The sequence below is a fragment of the Pinus tabuliformis genome, chromosome 8 (assembly GCF_031772625.1).
Source record: "Pinus tabuliformis cultivar Carrire ecotype Pingquan chromosome 8, CPIR1, whole genome shotgun sequence".
Classification (NCBI taxonomy): Eukaryota; Viridiplantae; Streptophyta; class Pinopsida; order Pinales; family Pinaceae; genus Pinus; species Pinus tabuliformis.
Window position 1 is genome coordinate 1,024,525,034 of NC_142294.1, and position 20,190 is coordinate 1,024,545,223.

General features: G+C 38.5%; 1 protein-coding gene across 1 annotated transcript; it reads left to right on the forward strand.

The window, feature by feature from the left end:
• Positions 1-14,915: 14,915 nt before the first annotated feature.
• On the forward strand, positions 14,916-15,689 carry LOC149238868 (uncharacterized). Its single transcript, XM_089369689.1, has one exon. It carries the CDS (start codon positions 14,916-14,918, stop codon positions 15,687-15,689), a length of 774 nt encoding a protein of 257 aa, XP_089225815.1.
• Positions 15,690-20,190: the final 4,501 nt, after the last annotated feature.

A 20,190-nucleotide genomic window follows, 5' to 3' on the forward strand; every position in this document is an offset into this window, starting at 1 on the left:
CTAGGGCTGTGCGCCTTCGTAGTTGTGGAGGGAGTGGGCCATCCTTGCGAGATGCTCGGGGTCATTGAGTACCGGACCGGATGCCTGCCTTGGGGCAGATGAGGTCTGAGTCAGGCGCGAGCCTTGGGGCCAGCCTTGGACTAGGATACAGACCGAGTCAGGCTTAGCCTGGTGCCGAAAGTGGGAAAAAGGACAGAGATTCCTTGAGATTTCCCGGGGTGTTGGGGACTTTTGATGCCTGCTGGTTATACTAGTTCAGCAGAGGGTGTTGGCAACAGGAAGTAAATAAAATAATAAGTAATAAGTAATAAAAATAATGCATAATACATAATTCAACATAACTTTGGGACGAAGTTCCTTAAAGGGGGAGAGTATGTAATATCCCTCCCCTTAATAATAAATAATAAATAATAAGAATAATAAATAATAATATAATAATAAATAATAATAATCAATAATAGAAATAATAAATAATAATAAATAAATCACTTAATAATAAATAATAAAAATAATAATCATAAATGTTAAATAATAAATGATATTAAAAATATATACAAAGAAAATAAATAAAAATAATAAAAATAAAAATAGTAATAACCATACTAAAACTCTAAATAAGAATAAATAGAAATAAAACAAGAAAACTATCAAAAAAAAGGAAATACAACAAGAACAACTAAAAATCAAAAGAAAAGTAAAGAAATAAAACAAGAAAGCTAAAAATCAAAAGAAAGTTGCATGTAGACACATGGAGTGTGTGCATGTGGTTCCCCTTCCAATGTTGTTCTATTAATAGATGGTGAGGAAGATGAGAAGCATTCCTGCATTCCATCATTCTGAGATTCCATCTTGCGTTCTCTTGGGAGAATGGAGTTCTAAGACTTAGGAGTCACTGGCAGTAGTACGTTGATTGAGGGCTCGGGGGTGGCCAGTTGTAGCAAATCCTTGCACAATTGAGCCTACGGTTGGGTGGAGAGTCGTCCCCAAAACCTTGTTGTCATCTAGCAGACATTGATCACAGATAATATAGGTATGTACTTATTTGTTGATTCTGATTTTAATTAGGAAATTGATTTTATATTTATTTTGGACTGTTACACTCTCCTCTAAGCAGTCTCCATTGTGTCCATCCTTGTACGCAGATTTCAGATCTCATCCAGCAGAACTGCATTCACTACAGGTCTCCCCCGACCTATGCCTCCTCTCCTCGGTGTCATGCTTACTGTAGCAAAACTTAATGTCTGTGCTCTGATACTAAAATGACATAGGAGGTTGACGGAAATAGGGTGGTAGTATGGAATTAGACTACTGGTTAACTTTGTAACCAATTAGCTGCACACAAATAGATTATGTACGTGGATTTTCCCCTTAAGGGCCCCTCTTATATGTCCAATCATTGTCGGTCCCTCGTTAACTTCTTCTTTTATCAAGTGCTTCAATCTGTGTCGTTGATCTCACTTCTCCAGATCCCACGGATATCATGTCGTCCGCTCACCAACTAACCTGGATGATCTCCACTATTGATGTGACCTGTCCAATCGAACGGCTGTCGTTCAATCTCGTGTAGATTCTTACACGATTGATACCAGGTCGAGAGCGCGCGAGAAAAGTGGTTTTCCCATGTTACGTGTCGACCGCTAAGGTTGATCGTGTGAATTTTCCAAATACCATTTACGACCTTTTGGACGCACGAGATACTGCTTCCCACTTATCGAATACACCCCACGTTCTTAATTCATACTTTAAGAAAGACGCTTAAGGAAATTTTTAGTGCTTAAGCTCATAATTAATGCTTAACACTAATTGACTATGATTTATAAATAATATGTCTAAATAGGGAAAAATACCCGATTAGGGTCCACAACACCGATACACATATACGAATGGATTTTGCACCAGGATTAACACGCAACAACACACTTAATCATTTATTCAACAAAATGGAAATTACAGAGTCTTGGCCCTCTTGGCTCGATTACAACAATTTGTCTAACCTTTGTTTCAATCTCAAATCCTATCTCTCACTCAAACTCTCGCTTATTCACTCTATTCTCGATCATCTAATCTCTTTGTCATTACATTCTTTCCTCTTTTATGAATCAAATCCTATCCTAACTGCATTGACAACTCAATCTCTATTTTTATCAACTCAACCATTAAATCCCTATTCTCAAGCTCTGGTACACACCTATACTAACAACTTATCTCATATTCTAAAAGAAATACAATATTCTAATTATTACAATAATTGAGATAAAGATTAATTCGAGAGATCCAACCCTCTTTACTAAAACTGATTTTTGACCACTCAAGTCAATGAAATTCATCTCTTGTTAGCCACAACATGTGAACATACAATCACATTGTTGGCTAAGTCCAGATGCTCCTGCATCATTGTCATAGAATTTCCATTGTGTGTTGTCCAACTCATTTTGCACCTTAACGACATAGTCAATAGAGTAACATTTGATATTCATTGGTCTCATAATAATTACCTTGATTTTCGAGCAAGATAATTTAGCTTTCATACTTCTTTATTTTATTATCCAAATCTAGAACCTTATGAACATTTTCCAGTGCAATAGCTAAGAAAATATTTACAATTTACAATTTGATAGAGTGAAGCAATGACAATCCTCCTTAAAAGAAATCCCTTTTGAAATTCCTATTTTTCCTCCTAAGGCCCTTGAAGAAATAGATTTTGGCTTAAGACATTGGAAGACATGAATTCATAATGCTTTCAAGGGGATTAGACATGAAGTAACGAAATTTAATATATTGTGGGGAGTCATAGAGAATATGGAAAATAATTACCTTTTTCCTTCTTTTGGAATAAAAGGAAATTTATTTCCACAAGCACGAGTATATAAGGTTCCATAAAGGTTTTTGGTTCAATTCTACATAGTTGTGCTTAGTGGTTCCTTTGGCTTGCCCTAGGGAATTTATTGGCATATGATGGAAATCTTCAAGAGAATTCTAAATATGCCAATTACCTTGTTTTTTCGAAGCTTTAGAAGAAGCTTTAATCTTTTGCAGCAATGAACAAATTTAAATTTATGTTTAAGTTTGTTAAATTGATTAAAAGGAAAGGTAAAAAAAATATGTATATAGTTTAATTTAGGAATTAATCTTGAGATTGTGAATACATTTTGAATAAGGAGATTCACATTGTCACATTAAACCAACAAAAGAAATATCAAGACTCTCGGTGAAGGTGACAAAGAAACCATCCAAAAATTGATTAAAGATCCTACCAAGGACCTAACACTAATTAAAATTGTGTTTCCTAAGATGGAGAAATTTTAGAAAATAATAAGACAAAGTATTGCATCATACAAAGTTTCATTTAAACAACATAATTTTCCCTCGTGTGAAGCACTAAATCAAACTTTTAAGGAATGGGTAACCTATGTAAGAAGATGGAGGAAAGGAAGGGATGAAGCTTGCTCAACAAAGTGGGGAACTCTTCTAAGGAAAGGATTTAGATGGGTGAAGCACTAAATCAAACTTTTAAGGAATGGGTAACCTAGGTAAGAAGATGGAGGAAAGGAATGGATGAAGCTTGATCAACAAAGTGGGGAACTCTTCTAAGGAAAGGATTTAGATAACTAGGGAAGGGATTTGAACAAACAAAAAGGATCCAGCCCTCAATTAGGAGAAAATGACAATACGATCGGGGAACCCAACATGAAATAAGGGGAAATGATCAATCAATGAAATGTGCCCAACTAATACGTTTCTTCCCTTCTGCGTTTTGTACAATTAAGAGGAATTCAATGGAGATTGGGCCTTTCACTTGTATAATTTTATAAACTCTTTAAAAAAAGTAATGAATGAGAACCCATTATTAGCCAAGCATTTTTGGAGGCAAACTCCAGTTTTGAAACTCATGATGTGTAAAATCTGTTCACTGAATTTAGGAATGGTGAAAAAATGCACTTATCCCTAGAGCAATTTAAAATGCTCAAAATTCTGATCGATCATCTTTTGCAACCAAATTCCCTAGCTTCAGAAAAAGGAAGCCATTACTCAAATCACACACAAACAAATTCAATTAAAAATCAATCTTTATGGGACACAATCAATGTCCTCGCAAATTCAATTCAAATTCTTGACGGGACACAATCAAATGTCGTGGAGCTGCTAAATAGTTCGTTTATTTATTATGTGATAAATACATAAAGAATACATTCGTGTCTTTGGGAGGGCAACAGAGCATGCATTCTGACACTCACACATGTAAAAAGAGTGAGAGGACCACCATGATTGCGACATCTTGCGGGAGATGTGGACCCCACGCGTCGGCACGGAACATCAATCACTAAAGTTTGCGACTAATGTTAACACCTAACATCATCACCCAGGGAAAGGCATACTACATGGCAAAGCCGTAGGTAGTTCATATTATGTTGTTGTTATAAGTTGTTAGGTTTCGCAGGTTTTCTTTACCTTCTTTTTGGCCGGTAGATAGACATTTATATATAGAGTCGGAGATGTCTCATTTATTGGAATTACAGGTTTTGAATATATATATATATATATATATAGTTTGAGATGTGTTAAGGCACGTGAATAAGATTATTTATTTATTTGTTATATTGGAAAAATGATATATTAATATATAAGATATTATTATTAAAATGATATAGAATTTATTAAATTTAACAGTTATAATTATTATTATAGTTATATAAATTGAATGGTTGATAAAGGTGGATATATATTTATATACTATTTGTAATAGAATTTGTAAAGTTAAAATAAAAATGGAAGTTAAAAACGAAAAAATTATTTAGAAACTCTTAATTTTTTCTATTGGATTATGTATATAACTAAAAATATTTCAATTTATTTAATCTAAAATATTTATATTTTTTCATTTAAAATTCTTTGAAAAAATTATTAAAAATAAATCAAACCCGTAAATTTCATTATCTTTAATTAATAATAATTTCTGTATTAAATTTCTATGATCCATAATAAATTATTTCATCGCTAATGGAAAATAGAAACATGATAGTTGCCTAAAACCAACCCTGAGCTGGCATGCAACATTACAACTTTCATCTAAAAAGAACGCAAAAAAGTACCTATTAAAATTATAAAGAAATTAATTTATATTAAAACATGATATTTCAATTGTGCGGTGAGCGGTGTACGGTGTACACTTTATAAATGAGTCGACCCACCCAAGGGTTTTTAGTTGTCATGTGTATGTTTTTCTTATAATTAGAAATATGGTTGGAACAATAAGTTCTTTTCATGCAGCTTTATTATCTTTCCAGGTTTTGTTTTGAGATAAATAGTGATAGGAATTTGTTAGGGGTGTTAGCCATAGAATGTGGACCAAAACTTTCTCATTTCATTTCAGGGACCGATGATATATCGAGACCAAAGAATAGATCTTAAGAAAAAGTGTATATGTAAAATATTATATTTTCTCTACATATTAAACTGTATTCATTTATAAAATAGCGTCTTAAACGCAATATCTTCTTAATCATTAATTATTTGGTTTATTTACTTACCTCTTTCTTCAACATACTTTGTAGCTCCCCCTTCTCTAAATAATACTTCAGGTTTGTAAAATTATAATCTCTCTAACATTACTTAATGTTGTTGATTGCCGGTGAAATTCAAGGTATATTACTCATCTCCCACTTGAAAATTAGAAATGTAATTTTTAATAAGTGTATTTCTGGGTGAGCAGTGTTTTATCATTGAGGGTAAGGGTAATAAAGGTAATCAGAGTAAAAAAAAGCTTGTAAATGGTTTTATATGTTAATTTAATGTGTTGAATTTATATTAATATGTCTAATTTATAATATCTAAATTCATAAACATTTACATGTTTGTTAAAATTAATATAAAATCCAAAAGAGATGTTGTAGTGTCCATAAACAATTAAAAGTAATCAAAATAATAGTTCAAATTTGTTACATTGTAATTCTGTTTTTATTTATAAACTTACGAATAATTTTTATATTAGAAAAATTATAATAGACATATTACATTAAAATATTATAGTAGCAACAATAAGCTAAGATCCATTTTATTTTATAAACAAAATAATGATTATGTAACCATATTTAAATTTAACTAATAAGCATGTAAACTTTCAATATACCAATATGTTTAACCATGGATATGTCCACTTTGTCATAGATATTATTAACTTGTAAATCAATTTTGTTATAATACCATGGCTTATCAATACAACATGCCCAAAAACCATCTCTCATTTCACACTCAAAATATTTTATTTTGAATTTAATTTGAAAAGTAAGAAAACTTTCAGTAAAAATCACATCATCGGAGTTTTTTTCGAGGCTTTTCTAACCATCCAGTGTGGTTCATAAAACCGAAAGGGTTGTTGTAATGTCGAGTTATATTATGTTATCTAAACATTTTGACCCAATCAAATTACATAAAAATAAAATATAAAATTATTAATTTTGTTTTTTGTAAACTTGGTAGGACTACATCGTCATCATGTCCAACTTCTCACCCCGATCAGGGGGATAACACAAGATTTCAACCTAAGACTTCCTGTAAGGATCACAAGCTGCAGGCAAACGCACGCGGAGGCGACGAGTTGAAGAGTTGCAGCACGATGGGAGAAATGCGACCAAGTGTGGAAGCGTTCGGTTATATAGGCCGTGGGCAATCCCGGCGGGCCGATGGGCAAGCAAGGCCGAACAATGGAGACACGATGGTTGGGTCAGCCGATGGGTGAGCCAAACCGTTCAGAAGATGAAACGATGGGTTGGCCAACATAAGGACACGACGGTTCAACTTTGGGCGAGCCATATATATAGAATGGCTTGGCATGGAGCTAAGGCATCATTCGTTCAAGCGATCAAACACACAGTCATAAGGTGAAAGCTGAAGTGTGTGGGTTTGAAGTCTGAAACGGGCGAAGGTGTAGGTGGACGAGTGCAGGGCTGAAGCACCCAAGCCGAAACGAAGTCGTTCAAGGGCGTCGTGCAGGAAGTCGTTCGAAGGTGTCGTTCAAGAAGTCGTTAGAGGGCGTCATGCAAGAATTCATTCGAAGACATCGTGCAAGAAGTCGTTCAAGGGCGTCGTGCAGAAAGTCGTTCGAGGGCGTCGTGCAGAAAGTCGTTCAAGGGCGTTCGTGCAGGATCGTTCGAGGGTGTTCAGGCAGGGTCGTTCAAGGTCATTTGAGGGCGGGACAGGGCGTCCGAGCGAACGATCGTTTGGGAAGTCATTTGAGGGCGTGGTAGGGTGTCCTCTCGAACAACACGAGTTGGTGAATGATGTTCCGGGTGAAGTCTTGAACGGGCATGCATGGTGAACGACTCGTCAGTGGAGACTTGGCAAGTTGGGCGTTCGGTGGAGAGCACCCGCCGGTGGATGAGTTCAACGAGTTAGACGAGTTGAACGAAACGCATTCGGGTGAACATGCGGAGGAAAATGAGGAGTTGGGCAAGAGTCATTCGGGCGCCTGTGTGGGCGCGCCGACGAGTTGGCTGAACGCGTTGTGCTAGTGAATGTGAAAAATATTCTAAGTGTAAATCTGGGGTTTTCTCAGGATTGAACTTGTATATTGTAAACTGTTATTATTATTATTATTACGGGTAGACTCATCATAGGGAGTTGCCCCTCCTAGTTATATTGTTGTGCATTTATGTTAACGCTGATGAATGTTTAACTGTTGTGTTATAATGAATGAAAGTACTTGGTAAAAGAGAAAAATAAACTAAGTATACAAAGTAGGCATAGTCCATGATCACATGTATTGGTGAAAAGAATGTGGTCGATGATGCTGCACCTCCTATAGTGTGGTTGGAAGAGTACCGCAAGTGTAGGGGCGTGACAGTTGGTATCAGAGTTGATTGACAACGGGAAGCTGATCCCACTGCACTAACATAACAGGTGGTATCAAAGCCAATGACATACGACGAAGAAGCTGATCCCACTACACTAGCATGACAGGTGCTATCAGAGCTGATCGGGACAAAAAGCTGAATACTTGACATTCGTGACAGGTGATTTAGGTTTGCAAAGGGAAGTGTAATACTTCGTGACATGTTTAGCAAGCGTGAAGCTCTGCTCTTGGGCCAAGCTGAACAACAAGACATGGCAAGTTTGGAAGAATGTGAAGGGAAGCTCTTGCTGACCTTATACAGGTTGAAGTAGATGAAAGAAGAGAACCCACGGATTCGAGATAAACTTGAAGTCTTGGAAAGGAATGTTGAAGACATGGAGCATGTCAATCTTATGCAGAGACATTATGCAGGAGCACTTGTAGAGGTGTCACTTATGGGCATCTAATGAGGAGTGCCAACGTAAGGATGTCGTGTAGGTGGATTTGCTGATGTGACATGGAGATGTTTTACTTATGAGCCAACGGAGATGTTGTGCACTCTTGTACAACAAGGCCATGGACCTCGTTGGATTTGTCAGCAGACTATGGAGCATTCCTACTACATGGAGAGCTGAGGCATCTTGTAGAGACCTTTGGGCTGAGACATGTATGCTTGCTAGGATGTTAGTTGGATGTTAGTTGGAGATGACTCATGGAGCTCATGATGACATGAGGTTGTGACTTGTGGGACTTCATATTATGGTGGAATTAGAGGATCTGATGCATTCAGGTGCTGAGGTCAGGGACTTTGATGCAGGATGGGGTGCATACTTTTGAGTACATGTATGGGTGTGCTTGAAAGAGTGACTTGATGAGGAGGATCGATATGAGATGCTTTAGAGTGTTGGAGTTACAACGAAGATGATGCCTTGGTGGCAACACTTGGGCATGGGTTGAGATAAGACTTAACCACTTTTGACACATGGGAGATGAGACAGGTGTATACTTGTTTCCTTGGAAAACTTGAGGGATGGCACATTACCTATATGATGGAGGTTGCTTCATGGACATGGATGTGGCGCATTGAGAGTCGGGTTTGATGAGAGGATCTCTTCATTTTGAGGAGATGGATATTTCGTAGATGGATGATGATGTTGGGATAGATGCAGCTGATTTCATGTAGCACATTGGTACCAAACATCATGGGCAACATGTTGCAGATGAGATGTAGACTACTTCATGGACCTGGGCATGGCTTACTTAGATGGAGATGGATTCTTGATCGAGTTGATGTTGTGAGAGGAGTCTGAGAAACGACTGATGACGGCATGAGGATGTGCATTCTCATGGTTTGAGCGTGACAGTTGGGCTGATCACCCGACTAGTTCGAGTCATGGGGGCTATAGCAGTGTATATAGGTCAACACAATATGTTGCAGTAAGCATGTAGCTTGAGTTGGAGGGGCTACCCTTCCACAATGGATCAGTATGTGGAGATTGCAGCAAGGTGTGGTTGATGATCATGGATTTAGGAGACTTTCCGATTTATGGAGGATATACCAGTGGTTTATATGGCATTGGTATGGATATCTTGGTGACAGATGGTTGCTGGGATGAGAGATTTTCGAGGATGACAATGATTTCAAGTGGGGGAGAATGTAAGGACCATGAGCTACAGGCGAACACGCGCGGAGGCGACGAGTTGAAGAGTTGCGACATGGTGGGAGAAATGCGACCAAGTGTGGTAGCGTTCGGTTATATAGGCCGTAGGCGGTCCCGGCGGGCTGACGGGTGGGCAAGGCCGAATGGTGGAGACATCATGGTTGGGTCCGCCGGTGGGCGAACCGACCCATTGAAAAGATGAAACAATGGGTCGGCCAACATAAGGACTTGTTAGTTCAACGTTGGGCGAGCCATATATATAGAATGGCTTGGCGTGGATCTAAGGCATCATTCATTCAAGCGATCAAACACACAGTCCTAAGGTGAAAGGTGAAGTGCGTGGGTTTGAAGTCTGAAACGGGCGAAGGTGTAGGCGGACGAGTGCAGGGCCGAAGCACCCGAGCTGAAACGAAGTTGTTCGAGGGCATCGTGCAGGAAGTCGTTCAGGAAGTTGTTTGAGGGTGTTGTGTAGGAATTCGTTCGAAGGCATCGCGCAGGAAGTCGTTCGAGGGCGTCGTGTAGAAAGTCGTTCGAGGGCATCGTGTAGAAAGTCGTTCGAGGGCGTTCGTGAAAGATCGTTTGAGGGTGTTCGGGCAGGGTTGTTCGAGGGCACGATTGGGCATCTGGGCGAACGATCGTTCGGGAAGCCATTCGAGGGCGCGGTAAGGCGTCTGCTCGAACGACACGAGTTGGTGAACAACGGTCCGGGTGAAGTCTTGAACGAGCGTGCACGGTGAACGACTCGCCGGTGGAGACTTGGCGAGTTGGGCGTTCAGTGGAGAGCGCCTGCCGGTGGGCGAGTTCGACGAGTTAGATGAGTTGAACAAAACATGTTCGGGTGAACGTGCAGAGGCAAACAAGGAGTTGGGCAAGAGTCGTTCAGGCGACCGTGTGGGTGTGCCGATGAGCTGACTGAACGCGTTGTGTCGGTGAATGTGAAAAATATTCTAAGTGTAATTCTGGGGTTTCCTCAGGATTGAACTTGTATATTGTACACTGTTATTATTATTATTACGGGCAGACTCATCATAGGGAGTTGCCCCTCCCAGTTATACTATTATGCATTTATGTTAATGTTGATGAATGTTTAACTGTTGTGTTATAATGAATGAAAGTATTTGGTAAAATAGAAAAATAAACTAAGTATAGAAAGTAGGCGTAGTCCACGATCGCAAGTATTGGTGAAAAGAAAGTGGTCAGTGGTATTGCACCTCCTATAGTGCGCTTGGAAGAGTACTGCCAGTGTAGGAGCGTGACACTTCCGGTTTGGTGAGATTTCATTTCCAAGGCCATTACAAATTGAGCTACCCCAAATAGACAAAAAATAAAATTATTAATTAAAATATTTTGACTTAAAATTAAAAAAAAAAAAAAAAAAAAATCAATAATTAAACCAGCGTAGATTTATCTTAACTTTGAATTTATCAAGCTTCCAGAAGGATTAAATCTCTTTAGATACAGAAAAGAGGTTTACACCTTAAGAAATTTGATCCCTCTCAACACTTGATAAATTTAGAATTAAAATAAATCTAATTTGATTTATATATTTTCCATAATTTAAAATATTTTAGAAAATAAAAAACAAAAACATTTTAAAAGTTTGAAGAGACTTAAGTATGGGTTGAGCATTTCGAACATGGACCCTCAAGAAGTCTATTTAATGTATGCAGTTTGACTATATTGTGTTTGGCACATAATAGATTCATAGGTTTGCTTTTAACTGCATTTTGCATCAGGAAAAGTGACGCAGGCTTTGGGATCCCTGAAAATTATTAATTTTTTACCATCAAACTTAGTTAATACAACACAGCGTTTTCTCTTGGATAAAGAAACATGTTATATTGCCACACTCATACATCATTCTCTCTCGGATTAAAAAAACATATTATATTTGCACACTCATACATCATTCTCTCTTGGACTAAAGAAACATATTATATTGGCACACTCGACTCATATAAAGAGTGTTAATAGCATGTAGCTATTGTCTATATGTTTCAATAGCTTATTTATAATGACTTTATATATAAAGAGTGTTAATAGCATGTAGCTATTGTCTATATGTTTCAATAGCTTATTTATAATGACTTTATATAGACTTGAAATTGCACACTCATACATCATTCTCTCTTGGATTAAAGAAACATATTATATTGGCACACTCTAGTCCTATAAAGAGTGTTAATAGCATGTAACTATTGTCTATATGTTTCAATAGCTTATTTATAATGACTTTATATAGACTTGAAAAAATGAGTAGAATAATTTAATATACATGCAACCTGAGACCTTCCTGGAATTTATTTTTTTTAAATGAAAAATGCTAATTTCTAGAAATATAGTAAAGTTATATACTTGTAATAAAGTATTTTTTAATATAATTTTATATTATAAAAATTAAGTTTATTGGCCATCAATATTAATAGTTATATTTAATGATTTGTCAAATTAATAAAATTGGCTAATTAATATAGTTTTCAATAGTGTTCAATGGCTATCAATAATATATATGTTTATGCTTTTGGTTTTTAAGTTGAAGATTTAAATTGAAGATTATTAAGAGTTTTTTATAATATTAAATATAGATATGTTATTTTTATTGTGATAAGAGAGGATTAGTTTAAACAAAATTATTTTACAATTTACAAATACTCATATTTATGGTTCATTATGATTTCTAGTCGTACAAGTATAATAGATTTATCTACTAAGAGCGAGTGAAGAGAGAAGAGAGATTAAATATCTCAAGATGCAATTCTTTTTTTAGTTCAAAACTCGAGGAAATATTTGCACTTTAAAATACTTGGTACCAGTATAATAGATTTATCTACTAAGAGTGAGTGAAGAGAGAAGAGAGATTAAATATCTCAAGATGCAATTCTTTTTTTAGTTCAAAACTCGAGGAAATATTTGCACTTTAAAATACTTGATTCCTCCCGACACATGATAAATTTAGAGTTAAGATGGATCTATGCAGATTCTTTATAGCATAATTTTTAATTTTATTAAAACCCTCCTAATACATATAAGTACATACATATGCCTATTATTTTTTTCCTTTAACATGTTTTATAAAAAAATTTATAATTTAATTTTTTTGTGTGATTAAGTAGCATAGATGGTAAAGAAAGCTTTGAAAAATATTTTATTTTAAGTATTAAAATTTCTATATGTTTATTAATTAAATTTAGATATAAAATTTTGAAATATCAATATAAATTTAAATTATTTTAATTTATATGGTTAAATGAATTTATAATTTATAACTATTATTTGTATATTTTATCTCTTTGATATATTTATATATAGAAATATTATTACCTTTGATTTTATTACAATTCTCAAAAAGATATATTATATATGTATGGCAATTTTATTACATATTTTATCATTTTTTTAGTTTACTTTTAATGTAATATATATAGAGAGTGAGTTGAAGGTGATGCTCTGGTGATCCAGAATTTTAGGGTTTACAGATCTCGAAATTTGTAGACCTAGGGTTTGACCTGGAGAGGAACAGGATCAGAGCAACAAAGCTTCTCAGGAGGGGTCAGAGCCTGACCCGGCAGATGGTCAACGAAGGGTCCATAGGGACCCCTACTTTCAGAAAAATAATCATGCAAAAACAAATCGCACAGGAAGGTGTGTGAATCACAGGGTATAATAGGTCACAGAAAGAGGAGGGAACCAGCAAGGGAAGAAAACAGTATGCGAACAAGGCGGAAGACAACACTCAGAAACTGAAAGAAAAGGAGAGTGAAGGTAGAGCAAACAACAGGAGCAAGGAGAAGACAGCGCAGACACATATCATTCAAGAGAACAAATAAGAAAAGGAACAAAAAGACGGGGAAGAAGAAACCCTAGAAAGAGAAAGAGAGGAGAAAGGGGACAAACCAAACAATCTCAATGACAAAAAAAGCTGAGGACCATGCAAGCCTAAAACAGCAGAAGCCCTAAGGGTGGTGATCACAGACCCGGAAATTCAAGCCTACAGAGAACACATGACTGAACACGCAGTGATCTGCAAGTTCATGAGACTTTGGCCAACGGAAAGAGAACTGTGTCAATGGATCAAGCAACAATGGAAACCCAAAGGTGATGTTAGATTTCACTTAGGGGCCAAGGGTTTTTTCACTGTTGTTTTTTCGAATCTAGAGGATAAGGATAGAATATTTGATGGGGGACCTTACTTCTTTACTTCAGCAGGTCTCTATATGAGACCCTGGAAGTCTAACTTCGTGCCAGAGAAAGAAACCTTTAAGCAGGTGCCAGTCTGGATTCGCTTATTCTCCCTTCCAATAGATTATTGGGTATATTCAGCTCTAAAACAGATAGGTGACAAGCTAGGAACTTTTATCAAAGCTTCAGAAGCCACTCTGCAAATAAGGTATACGTCCTTTGCACGAATCTGTGTGGAGTTGGATGTGTCGGGCGCTTTGCATGAAGGACTGTGGTTGGAATACAGGGATGAGGACTATTTCCAAGATATTGACCATGAGCAAATTCCATTTCACTGCAGTAAGTGTCATGAGCATGGCCATTTAATAATAGAATGTCCATTAAACAAATCAGTGGAAGAACTTAAGGGAGAGCAGGCAGAAAATAACAGGGATACCTTCATAAGACCAAGAGCAAGACAGAGAGCACACAGGAAACGACCATTCAGAACAGGCGCAACATAAGGTAATACCAGCAATGCTTTTGAGGTTTTGGAGACTGAAATTGAGTCAGAGGACCATAATAAGGAACAAAATACCTCTGAAGTAAATAAAAATACAATAGAGTATGAAACCAAAGCAATGGAGGATAACATTCAAAACATCACAGAACAGACTCAGGAAGTAACAGAAGGAACAGATGAAGATGCAGAAATGCTGACAAGTGACATCGGAAGTGAGGAAATGGAGCTCAATGAGGTCTTAGAGCAGGAAGGAGTTAACCTAACAAACATGGTGGAAAACTAGAAGAAGAAAGGGATGGAAAACATTTCGGAAGAGGAGGTGAGTAGAATTAATGAGCTATTTGTTGCAAGACAGAAGGCAGCGTTGGATAGGCAAAACAAGAAGCTGGGTGTAGCAAAAGGATTGGGACCCCATACAAAAAGCCTACTTCACACTTCAACCAGCTCTAAACAAAGGAAGAAGAGAGGGCGCAGAACCAACAATGAGACACTGCAGGAACTGGGAATACTGCTTTTAAACTCTGGTAAGATGAAAGCTCTAGAAGCTTTTCCTCTTATTCACTAATTTTCTCTTTATTTTTAAATGAAAGTCATCTCTTGGAATGCTAGAGGGCTCAATAGCCAAACTAAACAAAGGCTCTTAAAAAGGAAGGTCCAGAAGGAAAAACCTGATATTGTATTTGTGCAAGAAACCAAATGCGCAAGTAACATTATTGATAATGTAAGAAAAAACCTAGGTAGACAAATGAAATACACGGAGACTGCTAGTCATGGATGGGAAGGAGGTTTAGTTACCTTGTGGGATCCGAATGTAATTAATATCCTCTCAGCTGAAGCCAACAGATCCTTTATAGCTCTAGAAGTTCAAGTGATAGGCAACTCAGAAACTTATCTATGCACCAACATTTATGGACCTCAAAAATTAGAAGAGAAATACATTTTTCTTAGATCTCTTTTGAATCTGAAGCTTAGATATCCCAGCGCGAAGGCAATCATAGGAGGAGATTTCAATATGATCACTACACTTTTAGAGAAGAAAGGAGGGATCAGGAGACTCAACAAAGATTCTGAAGCTTTCTTAGATTTCATCGTTTCAACTAAATTAGTGGATATTCAACCCAAGAGTGGGGCCTTCACTTGGAATAACCGAAGGGGAGGTGAGAGACAAATAGCCTCTCGTCTTGATAGATTTCTTATATCTGAAAGCATACTGTTGGAGGGAGTGGTAGTAGAATCAAACATTCTACCTAGTGGAGGGTCAGATCATTGGCCCATTTCGCTAATTGCTGTGATCCAGGGTACTCCTAGGAACAAGCCATTTCGATTTGAGAAGTTTTGGCTTAATCACCCAGACTTTATTCAACTTGTTGAGAAGTGGTGGCATGAACAGATGGACATAAGAGGCACCAAAATGTACAAATTACAAGGTAAATTGAGATACATCAGAAATAAAATCAAAGCATGGAATGTAACCGTTTTTGGGAATATATTTAAAGAGAAAGCCAAAATAGAGGAGTAGCTAGAGTGGATTCAGAAAGGATGGGTAACTGGAGATAGCAACTCAGACTCCGTAGACCAAGAAAAATTTTTGATGCAACAATGGCAGCTCCGCTGCCAACAAGAAGAAACCCTATGGAAGCAAAAGTCCTGTATTCAGTGGCTGAAGGAAGGGGAACAGAACACCAATTTATTTCACAGATCAGCACTGGACTATAGAGGCGCCAATAAAATCCTTAGTCTCAGAAACGATCAGGGAGACATTCTTCATAATCATCAAGGAATTTCAACCCTGCTCACTAAGCATTTTAACAGCATAGCTCAGGAACCTGAGGTGGACAGAACAGATGCAATCGCTGAACTCATTAAATCCATTCCCAGAAAAATCACCAATGAGAAAAATCTTGCATTAACTAGGGAAATCTCTCTGGAAGAGGTCGAAGAAGCTGTGAAGAGTATGTCGAATGACAAAGCACCTGGGCCTGATGGCTTTACCATCAACTTCTATAAAGCTTGTTGGGAAATTGTCAAATATGAGGTTTGGGAAGTGGTGGAGGACTCACGGCGCTCTGCCTCAATTCTCAAATCTCTCAATTCAACTTTCCTAGCCCTGATTCCCAAAGAAGAAGAAGCCAACACCCCAGCAAATTTTAGACCCATTGCTTTATGCAATGTCATTTATAAGATTATCTCTAAAGTTATTGCCAATAGATTGAAACCTATTCTTCCGAACCTCATCTTAGAAGAACAGCCAGGATATGTTGAAGGAAGACAAATTCTGGACAATATTTTGCTGGCTCAGGAAATGATTCATACTCTTCAATCCAAGAAAATTGCAGGAATGATGATGCAACTGGACTTATCAAAGGCTTATGATAAAGTCAACTGGAACTACCTTGAAGCAATCTTAAAAGCTTTCAGGTTTGCCAATCAATGGATTAAATGGACTTTAGCTCTGATTAAATCTACCAAATTTTCTATTCTGGTTAATGGCTCCCCTGCCAATCAATTCTCCCCCTCAAGAGGAATCAGACAAGGAGACCCTTTATCACCTTTCCTTTTTGTTATCCTGATGGAAGGTTTGAGCAGACTCATTCATAGCGCTAAAGAGGAAGGAAAGATTAGAGGGTTACAGCCCCTGCCCCATATTCCAGTGACCACTCACCAACAATTTGTTGATGATACTATGTTGCATGGTTCTCCTACTGTCAAAGAAGCCCTGAGCTATAAGAGGATCCTCAATCTTTTCAGTGAAGCCTCAGGTATGGAAATTAATCTATCTAAATCTACCATCTTTTTCTTCAATACGCATCTAGCTGTGCAAAAAAATCTATCTAGCATTCTAGGCTTCCGCAGAGGAAGTCTGCCCTCGAGGTATCTAGGCGCTCCCCTAACAGGCAAACCCTGGCAAAAAGTGCATTGGGAGAAGGTCCTAGCCAATTTGGAGAAGAGATGTCATCACTTGACCCATAGAGCTCTCAATTTTGCAGGGCGGCTAATGTTAACTAAAGCAATTCTGCAAGCTATTCCTCAATACTTGCTATCCATAATCCCTGCTCCCAAAGGAGTCTTGCAGAAGATGAGGGTGATCCAAAGATCCTTTTTATGGACAAGAAATGCTGAGAAGAAAAAGTGGGCACTAGTGGCTTGGAATAAATTGTGCAAACCCAAAAAATTGGGAGGGTTAAACTTGCTAGATCCCTTTACCATCAATAGAGCATGTGGGGCTAAGCTTTGGTGGAAATGGCTGAAGGAACCCAATCTTCCTTGGGCAAGACATTGGAAGGAAAAATACGCTCCATTGCATAGCACTCAGAACTTAATCAGAATGCAAGAGAATCCAGAAGGATCTCTGATCTGGAACCTGGCAAGGAGAAATCGAGGTATTGTTCAGGAGAATAGCTTTTGGGAAATTCGTAATGGGGAAATGGCCTTGTTTTGGGAGGACGCTTGGCAACAACTCCCGAAATTAGAGAGGCCAGAGTTTGCAGACCTGCAAAGAAATTATCAAGGGCTGGGGAGAACCAAGGTGAATCACTATTGGAATCCTAATAGCAGGGACCTGGAATGGAGAGAATGGATGATCAATGGCACAGAAAATACAGTTGAGGCTAACAACGACGTCAGGAACTTGCAGAATCTATTAAGCAAAAGAAGAATAAGGAAGGATGATGACAGAGACCAACTAAGATGGGGAAAGCAAGGAGGGGGCCATTTCACGCTCAAAGAAGCCAGAGATTATATCGAAAATTCAGTGCCAATCGAAGAGGTTCATTGGAGCAACAAGGTCTGGGATTCTCAATTCTGGCCGAAAATTAAACTCTTCCTCTGGCTCCTAATGCACAGGAAAACCCTCACATGGGAGAATCTCCGCAAGAAAGGGTTTTCCGGCCCTTCTAGGTGCCCCATGCGCAATAAGGAAGAAGAAACTATGAATCATCTCTTCAACACTTGCGAGTGGGCTAACCACCTGTGGAATTGGGTGGAAAACACTCTACAGCAAACAGACAGAACCAGAAATTCCATCCAAGAGACCATTGAGAATTGGCGGGGCAACTTTTCTAGCAATCAGAGGATCAACACCATTTGGAAAATAATGCCGGGGTTCATTACCTGGACAATTTTGAAAAAACGAAATAGGAGAGTATTCTTAAATGAAACCAGAGATATATTTCACGCTATAGAAATTATTACCCAAAATGTAAGACAATTGGTTCTTGTCAAAAGCAAAGCAGACCAAGATAACAAAGTATCAAATCGGGACTTACAAATTTTAAAAGCATTTAACCTGGACAATAGAATGAGTTTGGCTACATCAAACCGCCAACAGGAGATAAGCACCACACTGAGTATATGGAAACGTCCACCTGCAGGCTTCCTAAAGCTAAATTTCGATGGAGCTTCGAGAGGCAATCCAGGAATGGCCGGCATCGGGGGCATTATAAGGAATAGCGCAGGGGAAATTCAGCACATCTACAGCAGAGCCTTAGGAGAAGGAACGAACAATGAGATGGAGTTCGCAACTATGGAACAAGGTCTCAGAATTCTCAGAAATTTACAGGTAGGCGCAGTAGTGGTGGAGGGGGATTCTCATCTCGCGATAACAACAGCCGGAAAGATGTATGCGGGAGCCAAAGCCAGTAAACTTACTCAGCACTGGCAAATGGCTAAAGTCACAGAAAACATAGCCGAACATTTGGGGTGGCTGAAAGGTTTGATTTTTCAAGCTGTTAGACGTAAAGCCAACGTAGTCGCGGACCATCTGGCGAATTATGGTATAGAGAACCCCACTAGCATATTGGAAAGCTGTTGGCAGGATGTCATATACCCGGAATTAAGAGATAGGTGTACCCTGCTCTCGAGGCAGGATTTGATGAATGAAAAGTAAGGCCAAAGGGTCAGCGCTTTAGGCAAGGTTTACGACATGAGTAGGATCATGCGTACAACAGGTAGTTTTAAAGGTTGGCAGAGGAACGAAGGACAGACAGTTCAGGAGCATTCAATGCTCGAGCAGGAGGAAGGTACTCGCATCCGATACATGATAAAAAAGAATGGGTGCCGTCGACACCCTTTTAGTGGACGGTACACTTGGCATGCTTTGGAGGATGGCGAGGAAGGTGACCGTGAGGGAAAGAATTCAAGCCATAACCGAAATAAACACCACCTCGCAGGAATAATTATGACAAGACCTGCGGGCAACAGGAAATGGATCCGCATACCGCCAGTGAATCCCCCAATTTCATCTATTTATTAGTAGCTCCACGCAGAGACAGAGGAATTGTTTCTTCGATCTGGAGGCTGAAACTCTCTTCCTTCGGCCGTAGAACGTTGTGCTGCCTGTCGAGTGAGGTTGAAATCATGGCGGGAGAGGGAAGCCGTAACGCTTCGGCCAACAGAGATTTAAAAAGAGCTCAAGAAGCATATGAGACCCGCATCTCGCAGAAATAAAAACGGAAAATCGAGGAGTTGGAGGCCATTGCCACGAAGGAGGAGGAAAATTTGAGGCTCAAGAACTGGAGAAGGAGATTGACTGGATTCAGGACCCTGGCTCGATTACAACACGTGCAACTCAGTTTGTGCGAATGCAAGCTGAGATGTGGAGAATGAAAACAATGTTGGCCAAAGCTCTGAGTATGCAGGGGAACTATTCTGACCAAGTGCGTCAAGCCCAACAGGCGACCGCAGCTACGTCAGAGGAGCACATTGCAATTCTGGAAAGCTTGGAGTTCAAGATAAGCGCTCTGGAACAACAGTTTGACACCATGTCAAAGAAGCTCTCGGTTCTGATTAGTCTCTTGAGGCACACTATAGGTCCTGATGCCAGGCATGCTGAGGATAGTATGGAGGAGCGCACAGGCGATTTTCAGAACACTCGTCCAGTGCCTGCTCAGGCAGGAAAAACTAAGACAGCTTTTGTGCCGGTAACATCCAAAAATTATATTGTTCTTGAAATTTAATGGGTCTTGGCTTTCGTTCTTGCTGAATTCCTGAGGTTGGGTCAGCTGTTGTTTCTACCTACCCTG

Excerpts from the sequence above, each read along its gene's own strand:
- LOC149238868 (XM_089369689.1), top strand. The coding sequence starts at position 14,916 with ATGAAATACACGGAGACTGCTAGTCATGGATGGGAAGGAGGTTTAGTT.